At 56.5% G+C, this 15,035-nt stretch overlaps 1 protein-coding gene across 1 annotated transcript; it reads right to left on the reverse strand.

Annotated features, from left to right (window-relative positions):
• Positions 1-974: 974 nt before the first annotated feature.
• LRPAP1 (low density lipoprotein receptor-related protein associated protein 1) lies at positions 975-10,284 on the reverse strand. The gene is made up of 7 exons (XM_008572393.1): positions 10,116-10,284; positions 8,210-8,334; positions 6,834-6,954; positions 6,074-6,232; positions 4,242-4,324; positions 2,910-3,086; positions 975-1,447 (listed from the first exon to the last, which is right to left on the reverse strand). Exons 1-7 carry the CDS (start codon positions 10,282-10,284, stop codon positions 1,385-1,387), a joined length of 897 nt encoding a protein of 298 aa, XP_008570615.1. The 3' UTR covers positions 975-1,384.
• Positions 10,285-15,035: the final 4,751 nt, after the last annotated feature.

Genomic DNA, 15,035 nt, shown 5'->3' on the forward strand with positions numbered 1-15,035 from the left:
CTCTGCATCCAGCCTCAGCCTAGGCCTTGTACGCCACTGGACAGGACTGTGCTCTGCACACAGGGCACTTGGTGAGTACCCAGGCTGTGGCTTGAAGCTCAGAGCCCTGACAAGAGCAGTGTAGGGACCCTGGTAGACAAGCACTGCTCTGGGTCTCAGACCCCGCACCCCTGGACAGTCACCCCAGCCCTGCCTGGGAGGGACACACCCCAACCAGCCTGGTCAGTGGCAGACACCATGTGGAGGCAACCATGTACCAAGGGGTGAGACAGAGGGGGTGACGTTGGAGCCACAGGGGTGAGGCCACTCCTTACCCAATGGCCCGTCCAGGAACAGGCTACCCACACTGTGCGTGGCTACCTCCAACCCCCCATGCAAACCCCCAGCATGGTGCCTTCAGCCTTGAACTTTCTCATAAACAACGGCTAACTGGAAAACTGTGGTTGGCAGATCTCAATATTCAGGCTGAGACCCAGGGACTACCAGAACACACCTGGTCAAGCCTCTTCCAGGCTCAAACTTGGGATCCTCAAGCCAGCTGTAGAGTCAGAGAAAGGCCTCTTGGTGAGAGACTGGGCACTCACACTGGACACGGGCACCCTGCAAGCCCATTAGGGTCTTTCTGAGCACCCCGAGCTGCAGAGGTGGGAGGAAAAGGGCACCACCCCCAGGCCACAGCCCCGGGCCCCCCACCAGGACATACTCTCACCCCTCTCCTGTCTCTACCCCAGCTGTACCCTCCACTCTAAACAGATCTTAGTTTTAAGCCAGGCCAGGCTGCTCCACTGTAAAGGGAGAGTCACTGCAAGCCATGGGGGTTGGGGGGGACAGAGGAGAGGAGAGGATGAGGAGCCGCCAGGGAGGGGCTCAGGCCAGCAGACGAACTAACGTGGAGCACCTCACCTCACCTCACCTCACCCGTGTGCTGGCTCCAGCCAGAGCCGCCAGAACAACCGAGGCACCAGTCAGCAACCGATGGTTTCAATACTGCATGTATTTTTATGGACTTTGTACACAGTATTTCCAGGGACAGATGTACAAGATTTTGATGCAAACCATGTTGTCATAACATGGGGCTGTCAGGCCTGACCGACAGCTGGATATCAAGGTCCTCAATGGGGTGGTCACTGCCACGTTTGTGTGAGAAAAGAAGCCCCGTCAACCAGAGACGGGACAATCACAGATCCAAGACGTAACCACCACTGAGTCCTCCGTGGGTCATGGCAGCATCGAGACAGTCATTTAAACCGTCCTTCCTGACCAACACGTGACCAGCCCCAGCCATTTTCATCACGCGTCTGTCCACGTAAATGCTGCTGCCCAACCCTTGGCCTGCAGGAGAATCAACAGGCCCAGGCAACCCTCCTCTGCCGGGCCAATGCCTTCACAGCTCATTGTGCCGAGCTCGCGACACCCTACTGGACAGGTCCTGCAGATGCTTCTTTACCTGTGGATGGAGAACAGCCTGTCAGCCGAGGGCAACGCTGCATCAACCGCTTTGATTAAATTGCTGCTCCGGATCAGGAGATGCGCACTCTAAACACGAGAACTTCTGAGCGCTCTGGTTATCTTACTCTACAATTACACGTCACCCAGACGACATCAGGAATAAACCACAGGAGCAGCTCTGTACTAACCAGAAAACACCCGCCAAAGTGTATTAAAAACAGCTAGAAGCTGACCACGCTGGAAGGGAAAATGGATGTTTTCTCTGTGTTATCTGCCCATGTCATTATTTTTAAAAGCAGTGACTGAAAAACTCTGACATGCAGCAGCTGGGGAAGGCGCCTGTCTCCTCACGGGCCAGACGGGGAGCCTGCAGGGGAGGTGGGAGCAGCACTAACACCAAGAACCGGTGGGCTCTGCTGTGCTGGCCAGGCCTGGGCCAGGCTTGCTCTGCAGCCATTCCCCAAATCCTCACAAAACCCTGCCCGGCTGGCACTGCCTCCCTTTTACACACAGAAGCCTGGGGTGAAGGGTCAGGCACCTGCTGAAGGTCCCTCATCTAGGCCACCAGGCTCAGAACCCTGGCGTCCTCTGACTTCTGTCCCCAACTGTCCCAGGGCCTCAGACCCAATGCTACGCAGACTTCTTAGGAACATCGCACCCTGCTCCCAGGGTCAGGTGAGGGCAGGACCACACTTACATCCCACCTCTGCCTGTCACAAGGACTTCGGTGTCAAGCCCCACGTCACGGCACTGATTTCAGGCTGCTGGTCGCGCTCCGCCCTGCTAAACACAGGCGCAGATCCACACCGCCCTCCCCCACGTCCGTCTGCTGTATTTTACCTTCTAGGTTTCATCTATTTTTGATTAGGTAATGCACCCCTGTAGTTCCAAATTCCAAAGGCACAGGAGAGGCTCCCTCCCACCTGGCCCCCAGCCCCCTCCAGAAACAACCATTTCCAGCCATTTCTCCTGTTTCCGGAATTTTCTGTGCACTGGCATGACTGGCCTGCGCTGCTCCTGCCTGTCCTCACCTCCCCTCCCCAGAAGGCCGTTCCATGGAAAGGGCTCCTGTGCCTTTCAAGGGCTGGAGGTACCAATTTGTGGGTTCACTTCAAGTGATGCACCCAGCGCGCCTTTGGGACACCTAGGCCAAGCCCCACCTTGGCCATGGCAGAGGTTGGGAGCTGGGCTCAGGAGACCAGACTGCATGCCCGAGGGGCTCCCCTGGTGCAGGCCGCTCAGTCTTAGCTGTCCTGCATGTGTGGTCATCGGGCTCAACTGTGACAGGGAGCTTCAAGGACTGGAGCTGCCAGTGCCACGTGCGGAGCCAGGTCAGACGGAGCCCTAAGCTGCACCCATGGCAACAGCTTCCTTGTGGGATGAGCCTGTGGTTTCCCCACAGCCCAGAACCCAGCACAGCCTGAGCGGGCAGAACCAGGAGGCTGGGGTGCGGCCCCCACCTTGTAGCCCAGCTCCTTGGTCTTCTCCTCCAGCACGGCGTACTTCTCCTTGCTCCGGCTGACGTGCTCGCGGTCGCCCACGCTCTCCACGTGCCTCAGCTTCTGATGCGAAATCTCCAGCTGCTTCTGATAGTGGTTGTGCTTTTCGATTTTGGCTTCAAAGTGCTTAAGTTCCTCCTAGAACAATGTTTAAACCACTTAATTTCCTTCCAACATGCTGTTAATGCCATTTGAGGGCCCCTGATAGAACTTCAGCTTTACTCCATGAGGATGCCCAGGGAGGCCCTCTTCTCTGGTGCAGGGACAGGTCTTGCTGGTGACACAGGCTCAGCCCCGGCGGCAGACTGGCTCCCAGCTCCGTCCAGCCCCTGGGTCCCCTTCCCATCCCTACGAATGTGCTGCTCTCAGCTGGGGGTCCCCAGCCCCAGAGGGAAGCCCTGACCCTTCTCTCTGTGTGTGCTAAGGACCCTTCCCAGGGCTATGAAAGCGCTAGGCTCCAGGAGGGTGGGACCACGTCTGCCCCGCTCAGGACAGATGCCCTGCACAGGGACCTCTCCCACAAGCCTCACGTCTCTCACAGGTCTCCCTGCTCCCACTGCTACTGTCCCCCCACCAGTCTCTTCCCACACGAGAGCTCGGCAGCATCCTCTGGCCCCACCCATCCCAGGTACCTCCAGCTATGCATTAGAATCATCAGGAATTCCACAGGCCCAGACACCCCAGGGCCCAGCCCCTTCCCCAAAGCAAACTTCTCCCCTCCCTGGGCTCCTGTCTCAGATGTGGCAACACTTCCAAACCACCCCAGTCACCCTTAGTGCCCCCATGCCCGTGGGGCTGTGAACTTCCTGATCCTTGACACTTCACGTGATGCACTGCCCATGCACAGCTGTCAGGGCAGAACCCACAGTGAGGTGACACTCAAGACTTATGAACAATCGAAGAACCCAAAGCCCCTTCCCTCCAGGACCACAGCCCCACCATGGTGCCTAGTGTCTCTCCTCCTTAACCCACTGGCTTCCCACAGCCCCCTCCTCTCATGCAGCACTCAAGGCTGAGCAGAACCCACGATGCCAGGCGCCACTCACCCGACGACACTGTCGAGCACATGCCAAGGCCACAGCCCCACTTAGGAGGCGCCTGCGGATGAGGGCCACACGGCTGATAGCCAGTACGCCAGAGGGGCCCGGAGATGGGCAGGGGATGCAGAGGGCAAGACGGAGAAGGGTGTGCACAAAACTAACAGCCTGTCCAGTGTGTGATGAAAGGAGAAGTAGCAAGAGCACCTCTGCCCCGTCGTCAGCGTTGGAAGGGAGGACACCGCCTCGTCCTTACCCGAAACGACTCCAGCTCCTTCTCAGTGAAGTTGGCCGACTTGGCCAGGTCCCACAGATCGATCACTCTGGGTTCTTCGAACTCTGTAGAAGAGCAGAAGTGGGCTCAGCTGCCCACATGGTGGCATGCACGCTGACGCCACTGGGCTGCACGGCCTGCCCAGCTCGCATGAACATGTCAGCACGAGCACATGTGTGGGAGCGTGAGGGTGCGTGTGCCCGTGCGGTTACAGCAGGCAGCTTGCAGGGCCAGGATGAAACATGGCCTCGGTGAAGCTGTCACTGCCTGCTCCATCAAAGTGACCACTTCTCTGTGTCCAAAAACAGTTGGCCGCACCTGTGGCCTGAAGCTGTGTGACAGGCATGCTCCTGGGTGCCTCTAATGCAGGCAAGAGGAGGGGACCCGCAGGAGTGGGGAGCTGGGGGTGCAGTTACTCAGGCACTTGGTTAGGGGCTGTCCGTTTACCTACAGGTCCAGAGTGAAGCTCAAGCCAGCTACCTTTCTTTCTTCTAGCTCCTGAGCAAGGCAAAGCAAGCAGCGACAGCTCCTTGACCCCACTGGCGCTCACTGTGGACGTGGTGAACGACACCCAGCTGGGTCCCCCATCTCCTGCCCCGCCGGGAGGAAACCAGGGCAAGCGGCCCGCAGCTGCCCGGCCTGTGAGCCCCACACAGTGGCTCCTGCTCCCTCTTCTCCACTGACCCTACCTGCCTGGGACCCCAGGCTTTTGAGGGGTTGCTGGAAGGACTAGGCAGACTGGCAGGAGATGGTCCAAAGGAGGGAGAGAGGTCTACAGAGGGGGCAGCAGTCAGAGTTACCATTTCCTGCACTGACCACAGCCAGGCTTGCCTTTGATTAGCACAGTAACTCGGCAAGTCCTCACAATGGGCCTACGATGTGGCCTAACAGTCACCACCACGCAGGCTGAGTGAGCCCAGGCAGAGACAGGGCAATGGTCTCGCCCCAGGGTACACGCGTGGTAGAGGCAGAGCTGAAGAGTGGCACACCTGACAGCCATGTCAGAGCGTTGCCTCTTGCAAGGCCTCCTGGGCACAGTCCCAGAGAGGATGAGATGGTTCTGCCTGGGGCTAGGGGACAGAAGCCAGCTGTCGTGTCTACACAACACGAGGGCAGGAATTTTGTCCTGTTGGCTGCTGCATCCCCGAGTGTACAAAAGGATGTGGCACAAAGTCAGAGTCTGATCGACATTCGGAGGATAAATGAATGAATGGGTCATCAGAGCTGGGTAGAAGGACAGCCTGATGCACGTCTCGTAAGCCCTGCATCAGGCTCATGGGTCTAGGTCCTGGAGGGAAAAGAAACAGAGCCAAGGCAGTCCAGCCCAGTGTGGATGTATGGCGTGAATGAGGAAGAAACTTCGGTGTAAGCTGCTAAGATGGGCCGCCTGCTCCTGCAGTGTGGGCATCCTGACTGCTGTACGGGCCGGGGGGCCGGCCAGGGGCACTTGAGACTGAAAATGAAGCTGCCCCTGGCCACCAAAGAGAGAAGGGCCCCATGCATGCTTGAGCGGGAGGTGGGCTGTAAGGGGCCTGCCAGCCCGGACCACTGCTGTCACCTCCCCCAAGCCAGCGTCAGGTAACAGGGCTGCCGAGGGCAGGCGAAGAGAAATGCTCATGGGGCAGTTCCTAGAGGCAGGTCCCGGTCAGCCCTTCTCTAACCCCAGCAAGGAGTGCGTGTGACAAGAGTCTCCACCCTTGACGGGGCCATGCACCCGCCACGACACCAAACACGCAACCAGAGACAGCCCCACCCTCAGGAGTCGGCAGCCCAGGGCAGAGCAGGACAGGGGTGGGTGCGGGCATGGGGCTCACCCGTCTCCGGGCCGTAACCCTGGTGGCTGACTTTCCGCAGGCGGTCCAGGCCCTGGTTGATACTCCGCAGCTTGTCCTTCAGCTCAGCGTGTTTGCTGTGCAGGACCTCGCCCTTAACTTGGCTCAGGTCAGAGGGACTGATGACGTTTTCATGAATTTCTGTGGAAATGGAAGCAGAATGCCTGATGATGACCTCCCGTGAGGGTCTGGTGCTGGGGACCCGCAGTAGCCGAGGCAGCCCCAAGCCCGTCCCGCCTTCAGCTTATAGACAGCAGATATTGTCACTTCCCTCCAAACACGAGACCCTAGGACACGCGTATCCAAGGCCACTCTGCGGAGGTGAACGGCAGTGCATCTGGCACCCTGGAAGTCAGCTGGGTTCCAGGCAGTCCCCAAAGGCCCTGTTCTCTGTCCCCCAATTCGGTTCAGTCTCCAGCCTCCAGTTTGCTTTTTCTCAGGGTAGGAAAATATTTGGGGAGGGTCCCGAGTCCAAAACGACTGAACCAGCAGAGAAGGTCACGGCAGCTGGCGATGACTAAAGAACAGTTCCTCTGACCAAACACATCTGTGCAATTACTAGAAACACCCCTCTCTGAACAGTGAAATTCCCACCACAAAATTGGGTGGAAACCTGAGAAAAGGGCTTTGCATACTTCCCTCCCCCGCCCCAGCTGTCACTGGCCAGAGCATTCTGGAACCAGGGTAGCCCATGGAGAAGGGAGACCCTGGGCGCACGCTTGACCCAGAGGCAGGGAAGCACCTTCGGTTCTGCTCAGAGTGTCCAGCAAGACATTGTACTCATGAACTTTCTCTTTGTGGTGCAAAAATTCCCGCCAGAGCTTGTCCAGTTCTTCGCTCGAGAACTTCCCAGAGGTCTTTGCCTAAGAGAGAGACAGGAGGACTGCAAATGAACACCCCTTGCAACCGTGTCAACAGTCCACGCCCTCGTGGCTCCCCTGGGGCTGTGAAGCCCTGTCCGTGCCCAAGGCCCTGGGGTGCCCATCAGCTGACTGTTCCCTCAGAGGTCAGGCAGGTGTTTGCTCACGTGTAAGGTGCTCAGGCCTAGCTCTTGGCCTTTACGACCCTATGACCCTCTACTAGGGTCATGCAGAGTAAGAGAACAGAAGCTGAACCATGGCGGAGAGCTGCTGACAGGCACCATCCCTGCTCCTGGATGTGCCCGGGCCTGGCGGGAGACGACTACAAATACGGCTAGACGTTGGGGGTGGAAGGACCCCGAGGAGGATGGGGCAGTGCCCCAGTGGCCCCCACATCTGCCCAACTCTCCTGGCTGTGACTGGCAAGGACACAAGGCTGTCTTCCTAGGAGGTACCTTGGGCTAGTCACCTGTCATCCCACCTGCCTCCCAGGTAACAGGTGGATAACACAGGTCCTGGGCTGGGTCTGGAGCAGCTGCACAGGAGACCACTCCAGCAGTCCTCCCTCTCTCTTCACCCCTCTGCCTGTCCCATCCCTCCTGACCAGGGACAATGCACTACCACAAGAATTCCAATTCTTGACCCCAAATCGTGATCTAGACACACTGTTCTGGACCAGGAGCTGAAGCAAGTGAACACCCGCTGTGAGCTGACCCAGCCACACCAGACCCCACACTCTGAGGTTTGCACCTCACAACAAAGCTGGGGCAAGCCCAGCACTGCCGCCCTTCCTAGACAACATGCTGAGAGCCTGCCCCCAGCATCTCTCCTAGTCACAGAAGCAAGTCCACAGGGCCGAACCCTCACAGCTAAGTATTAGATACAAAGTGAAAATTGAGCCCACGCTACAGTGTGATCCTGTGCAATTTACCGCATACTACTAGGCACATTCTGCATACCTGAAGATCTAATAGCCAGAGCCAAGCAGAACTCCTTTCTTGAGAGAGCAAGGAATATTCTAAACAGGAAAGCTGAGCACACTCACGGAAAAAAGAAAAGGATCGTAGATAAAGTGCTAACGGTTTCAGTAAGAAACCATCATTTTCATGAGACTTCCCCCAAATTAACAAGCTCCCATGCAGCGCAGAGGCTGATGGCTTTGTAAAGTGACAGAAACAGCAGGTCCCTAACAGGCCCCATGCAGTGACTCTCGACGCAGCAGGACAAACGTCAGGATTGATGGAAAAAATGAGGCTACCTTGTGCCACAATTTCTCCAGCCTGGGGTCCTCCAGCCTGTCATCTTGGGCGCTGTCCCCGAGGGAGTTGCCACTCAGCAGCTGAGCGTCCTTCTTCCCATCCAGACCGTACTTGGCCAGGATGACTAGGAGAGAAGGTGGGTATTTAATAGGATCTAGTACGGTTTCCTTTGAAAGAAAGTCAGGCTACTCGAGTGGGACAGGGCTGCTTCCCACCGTCCGGGAGACTCCTTTCTCCCGTCTTCTGGGTAAGCACTCAAGGTCTGGTGGGAACTACGAACAAGCTTGGGGAGGCAGGTCCCCAGCACCTCCCAGGACACCCCGGGACCCAGCCGCTTCCCACTCTCCCACCGCAGACACATCCTGCATCACACGGCGCCTCTTAAGGCACAAGTGGCCTGAGGCCAGATGCAGCTAACATAAGTCACTGATAAGTCACTGACCAATGGGATCACCTTCACAGAACAGGTGCAAGGTTTTCAAGAACAAATTTTGTAACCCCAGCTCCTGATGCAGGGCAACTCCAGTGAGCACAGAACAGATGGCAGTTCTCTGAGAGTACAGGTCGTGGCTGGGGGAAGCCTCTGAAGGCCCAAAACATATTTTTATTTTAAGAAAAACATCCTCTAAGGGAGAAACATGAGTTGGCAGCTTCTGATAAAAAGTTACTAGTGCAGCCGGGAGAACTTGTCCCCAGGGTGCACTGCCTGTGCAGCACAGGACGGCTCTAGAGGTCACGTCTCAGTAATTCCTTGAGAGATGAGATCTGCCCGTGCAACCCTCCCTGCCGCAGCCCCGCTTTACAGGAGCCGCCCTGGCAGCTCACGACACAGGAGCAGGCACCAAGCGCCAGGCCCAGCATGGATGCGGACGACGCTGTGCACAGGTTTGGCGTGCAGGAAACATGGCCTGGAGGCTGGAGCCAACAGCCGGTGCCTCAGTCTTGAGGAGGAGGTGTCCCAGCATCAGGCCTAAGTGAGGGCCTCTAAATGGCAACTCAGTGCAAGGAAGCGAGTGAGGGTGTGGACTCAGGCGCTGCTGGGGCTTGGGACCCTGCTCTGGATGGCACTGGCACCACCTGCAGTCACAACCACCCCCAACACTCCAGCCGCCCCTGTGGGGAGCATCCCATGTGGTCTATGACCACTGTCCCCTGAGACAGGATGAGGAGATGGATCCCGCGCATGCCCACATCACGGGACAGGGGTACTGGTGCCCAGTCACGCCCCGGGCAGCACATAGCCAGGCTGGGACGACTGCGCCCCCAGCACTTCCGCATGGGATGTCAGGAGAGCCGCACACAGTGTCCGTGACCTCCTGAAGTAGCGCTGGTCCCAGCCGGCCACGCAGTGCACCCGGGCCTGCTCCCGTCCTGCAAGTGCCTTGCGGCCAAAGTGATGGTGACATGAGGACAGCAGAAAAGTGGGGCCCAGAAGGAACCATCACAACCTGTCTTGCAAATGCCTCTTGGCCCTGAGAACACAGGTGCCTTTTGAACACTGGTCTCAGGGGAACATGCCTGTTCCACCTCTTCTTGAAACCCACAGTCCACTCTGTCTGTCAGAAAGTTGTTTTCCTAACATCCGAAATCCACCCCCGTACTGTCCATGTGCTGGGCACATACCTGCTTCCTATTCTGGATGCCGTGCCCCAGCCCCTTCCTGGGCTGCACAGGTCCCGGGCCTTGGCTGCCTGTGTGTCCACGTGCCCAGGCCCCCTCCCTGACACTGCCCCCTACCCCCACAAACAGCACAGGAGCGGAGGCACATCTGTCCTCGGAGCAAGACACTGAGCAGGCTGCACCCAACAGCCCCTCCCTCATTGTGGCCAAGAGCTACCGAGTCAGGAGAAGCCAGTGCCACTGAGGCTGGGTGGCTCCTTCCGTCCATATTAAAGCAAAAGGTACCGCTGAGACTGTGTGCAAGTCTTGCCTCCTTCACCCCGTCTTCGTCTAAGCCTTCAGCCTTCAGTTTCTTCCAGTTGAGCTCGTCCCTTTCCTGTATCTTCAGATCAGCATGGAGCTCGGCCAGCTTCACAGGGGAAAGGCGGAGCTGCCAAAGAGAACAGAGGACCATGGGACGACCAGCCCAACACCTGACCTAAGACAAAGTGGTGACTGGGAGATGAGGAGAGGACGGGGTTAGGGTCACTGACAACAGGATTCAAAATCCCCTGCACGTTCACGTTCTTGGACTACTAGCTAGCCCCTCCACTGGAGGGCAGACTTGAAGACCTCAGGCTGGTGGACAAACCCGTTCCGTGGTCCTTCCTCCCAGCTCAAGTACAGGCACTGTCACCTGCAACCTGTGGTCTTCACTGGCCCTTGACCATGTGGTCCTTTGATTCCTTCTCCACCTGTCTCCCCAGGACCCTCGGAGAATAAGATGAGTGAAGCCAGAAGTGCCCCAACAGCAGCAAAATCGGGAGCCCTGAGGGCTTGAATCCCATGCCATACACCTCACAAAACAAGTCGCAACCGGCTGCTACCTGAGCTCAGGGCTGAAGGTGCCCGCCAGCAGCCACCACCTCACTCACAGAGGAGGGCAGGGAGTCACCTGCAAACACCACGAAACACCCACTTTCTGGATCCTTTTTTCATTTTTTTAAGTTACCAGCTGACCCTTGAACACTGTGGCATTAGGAGTGCCGACACCCCCCGCCCTGGCCCCAGGGAGTCAAAAATCTGTATATAACTTTTGATTCCCCAAAAACTCAACTACTGACAGTCTACCGTGGACTGGAAGACTTACTGGTAACATAAAGTTAATTAACATGTGTTTTGAATGTTATATGTATTATATACCCTATATTCTTACAGTAAAGTAAACTAAAGAAAACTATAAAGAACAGAAAATGCATTTACGGTATTGTACGCATTGAAAAAAATCTGTGTGTTGGGCCAGCCCATGGCTCACTCGGGAGAGTGTGGTGCTGATAACACCAAGGCCATGGGTTCGGATCCCATATAGGGATGGCCGGTTCGCTCACTGGCTGAGTGTGGTGCTGACAACACCAAGTCAAGGGTTAAGATCCCCTTACCGGTCATCTTTAAAAAAAAGAAAAAAAATCTGTGTGTAAGTGGACCTGTGTAGTTCAAGAGTCAACTATAAATATTAATGCATCAAGTTAGAAGAACTAGTTAATGGAAACCAAATGCAAAAAGGCCTCTGACAAATATTAAGTGGTAAAGTAAACCATCAGTAACTACGAGACAGGCAAACGTGCATACACCGGGAAGAAGGTGTTCCTCTGAAACACACACCTGCCAGAACCTGAACACAACTGCGCTGGCCTTTTCAGACTTCTGGCTCCTGAAGACCCCAGGGGTGAGCACAAACTCTCTCTCTGGGGCTGCTTGGCTGCAGGCTGACCGTCACCCCGCCGACTGCCCCAGCTGAGGACCCAGTGCCCCTCCTGACCCTTAGCACCCACTCTTCCTGACCCACTGAGCAGCGTCCACATGCTTGTGGAGTGCTCTTCCCAACAACCCAGGTGCTGCCCTCTCAGAGTCCTCCCAGGAAACCCAGGCCCATAATACAGAGCTGAATGTCACTGGCGTCCATCCAGGCCGCTGTCTCCCAGGCCGAGGCTCTGCACTCTGGCCAGGGTGGTGTACAGGCTGGCACCAGCAAGAGCCACAGGACTACCAAAGAGGCCAGCACACCTGGCCTCCAGGTATGGACCCAAGTGTCCACATCAGACTGCATGGCACCCTTGCCTGACCAGTGGGGCTGCAGCAGCAACCTGCCGTGGCTACCTGGTATGCCACGCCCCTCCTGCCTGCATGCAGTGAGACAGTGCTGCATGGTCCCTTCCAGCCAAGTGACTGTGACCGAGCTCTTTCCACCTGAGCTCCCAGGACAAGAGTGTGGCCTCGTCTGCCTGGAACTACACAGGATGGGGCTTCCCTGGAAAGTTCTAGGTGTCCTGTGGAGGTAAAAAGGCCACGGCCCAGTCCCCTGGGTGGTCTTTTCTGAGTCTCTGGAGAAGCAAGAGCCTGTAGTGCCCTTCCCAGAGGACAGAGAACAAGGAAATGGAAACATGCAGAGACAGGGACGAGGTGTCTGAGGTCCTGGAGCTCTGCAGACGTCAGGCGATCTCCACTACCCCTGACCGCATGCCTGATCTCTGAGGACACGTCTCACATCTTTCGTGCCAGAAGGAAGAAGCCACTGATGAGGACTCTGAGCTCCCAGAGCAGCTTCTCCCAGGTCAAGGGTAACAAGGGCACTTCCATGGGCACTGAAGTAGCACCTGCGGACCCGTTTGAGATGGCTCCTCTTGGTATCTCCACAATACATGGCAACTCTAAAGAGGGACAGAAGCCACCAGCAGATCTCCACGAGCACGTGGGTGCCCACAGCGGCACCCTGTGAGAAGCCCACACAGCTCCCCAGACCCTCCAGGCTCCAAAGATAGCCCTCGGCTCCCACAGCTGCTCAGGAGTCTTGCGACACACCGGACATGCCCACAATGTCGTGAGGTGGGGTAGTGACCCTCGTTCTTACTACACAGTTCGTCTATGCAAGTACGAAACAGGAACTGGGTAATTTCACAGAAAGACAAAATTTAAGATGCTAGGATGGAATGAAGGAATAATCCCCTGATCCAGTCTCACAAGAGAAGAGGTGAGTTAGTGTCTTCTCAGAGGCCAGAGGCCACCCCCATCCCCACCCCTGTACCCTACTATGGCACCAAGTCTCAAAATAGGTATCACCCCCCCAAGTCCATAAAAGGTGGGTTGGAAAGAATGGATGAGGCAAACAGCTTCATTGGACTCTTTTTCTCTTACCGAATATACAATCACTATATAATATTATATGCTATGACATAATTTCACATTTAGAAAACAAAATGTTCTCATAAAGCAAATTATATAGGGAAGAACAAAACCTTCCTGGCTGGTAGGTAATGGTTACAAATGGCTGAGAACATTGGTTTACAAGGTGTGCTATGAAAAGCTTCCCTGTAAGATCAGTATTCACCTGACCCAGGTGAACACCTGCCCCCACATCTGGGACACAGCTCCCACCACCATCTCAACTTCCACTGTCTAGAAGGTAAATCGAGTCAGCGTGTTACCCAACTGGTCTGCCTACCAAAACACTAGGCTCTCTGGAAGTGCTGAAGACATGCAAAATATCCTAAAACATAACCCCACCCTGGAAGCACTGCACATTCTGTTCAGCAGAAGACTCACACATATGATTGTAGAACTTCAGGCCTAGAAGGGACTGGAAAGGTATCCAGCCCAAGGCCTCGGTCCAAGGGGAGCGGTCACCGCAGCAGTTACTAGCAGACAGTGGAGATTCCGGAGGGCCGGGACCTGACACTGAAACAGGCCAGGTATGCCCTGAGCACGTGAGGATGCGGGGACTGTGCAGGTGCAGCATGAGGGCAGGTAAGCCAGCACAGGAGGTCAGAGGAAGCCGCCCAGGCTGACAGATGCACATGGCAGGCCTGGGAAGTCGCCCAGCAGGGCAGAGGGAGGGCTTAGGGCCAGCTCCCGAAGGCAAAGGGAGCCGCTCAGGTTCTTGGGCACTAGAGTGCATAGTGTTCCCCAACACAACATCCAATTCAGTCAGACCAGACTCATCCTGTGGGAAACCCCACCCAGTCAACACAGGCTTGGGGCACCCATCACAGTGGGCACTGGAGGACAGCAGCGGGCAAGGCCCTGCACTCCAGCCTCTTGGAGGCTCTCACCACATCCAAGCCTAGCTGTGTCCCAGCCCCTCCAGAGCCCCTTTCTCCAAGAAGCCTCCCTGCCTCTCCACTGCACCTCCACAGGCTTGACACAGCAGGGACTGACCGCCACAAAGCCAGACCCAGAAGGGCGATCAGGGCCTGCAGCACTGTTGCCCCCGCAGTCTTCCCTCCAACTGTCCCTCCCCCACCTCCTTCTCCCCTGCCGAGGTTTCTCCTTTCTGCTCTTCAAAACTCAGTTCTTATTTTGCAAACTATTTACCATCCTTCTCAAAGGCTCAGGAATGCTGAAAACTGGAATGCTTAACAGAGAATCTAATCTCACCATCTCCACTTCACAGATGACACAGAGGCCCGGAGCATGGGTCGTGGTTCATAAATAGCCGTGTCACTAAACACAAACCCAAGCCTCACAAATGGAGTAACTGTTATGTTAATAACAGGGGCTAGCCCAGGTCACACACCCATTACCAATGGCAGTCCTAACTCAGCCTCCACTGGTTGAGGGACCTAGGGGACGACGCCCTTTTCCCTCTAGAGTGAAGGTCATACTGTATCATCTGCTGACTGACTTTCGGCACTGCCCAAGTCCTGTGTTCCATGCGTTCTAAACTGATCCCATCTCCTCCCACCTCCCCATACCCGTCACCCAAATTAACCAGCCGCTCCTGAGATTTCTGCTGTTCCTGATCATGTCTTTATGCCCGACATCACCTGCTTTTCTTCTCCATATAAGCACACAAAGGTGAGAGAAAGGCGAAGACCGGGACGCAGGGGACCTGACACCTAGCCTGGCTCTGCCCTAACTCTGGAGAAGAGACTCAGTGCAGCAGAGCGCAGGCCCGTGTGCCCGGCCAGGCTGGGTCCGGTCACGCTAAACCTTCGGGGGTCTCAGCCTTCGCTGCCCTAAGCGGCACGGCAGCCCTCGGGAGCCTGCACCGAGGTCTCCGCAAGTCACCGCCGCGTCTGGGTCCCTTTCCTGCTGCAGGGGGGTCGGGGTGCCCCACCTGACACGCGAAAGGGGCTGCGCTGAAGACAGGGCTTGTGGGCCGCAGGAGACCCGGCCGCCCCCGGGCCCGCGCCTCCGCCCCAGGACCCCCTCCGGCCGCCCCCGGGCCCA

This window comes from Galeopterus variegatus, unplaced genomic scaffold (assembly GCF_000696425.1).
Source record: "Galeopterus variegatus unplaced genomic scaffold, G_variegatus-3.0.2 Scaffold3, whole genome shotgun sequence".
In the NCBI taxonomy this organism is placed as follows: Eukaryota; Metazoa; Chordata; class Mammalia; order Dermoptera; family Cynocephalidae; genus Galeopterus; species Galeopterus variegatus.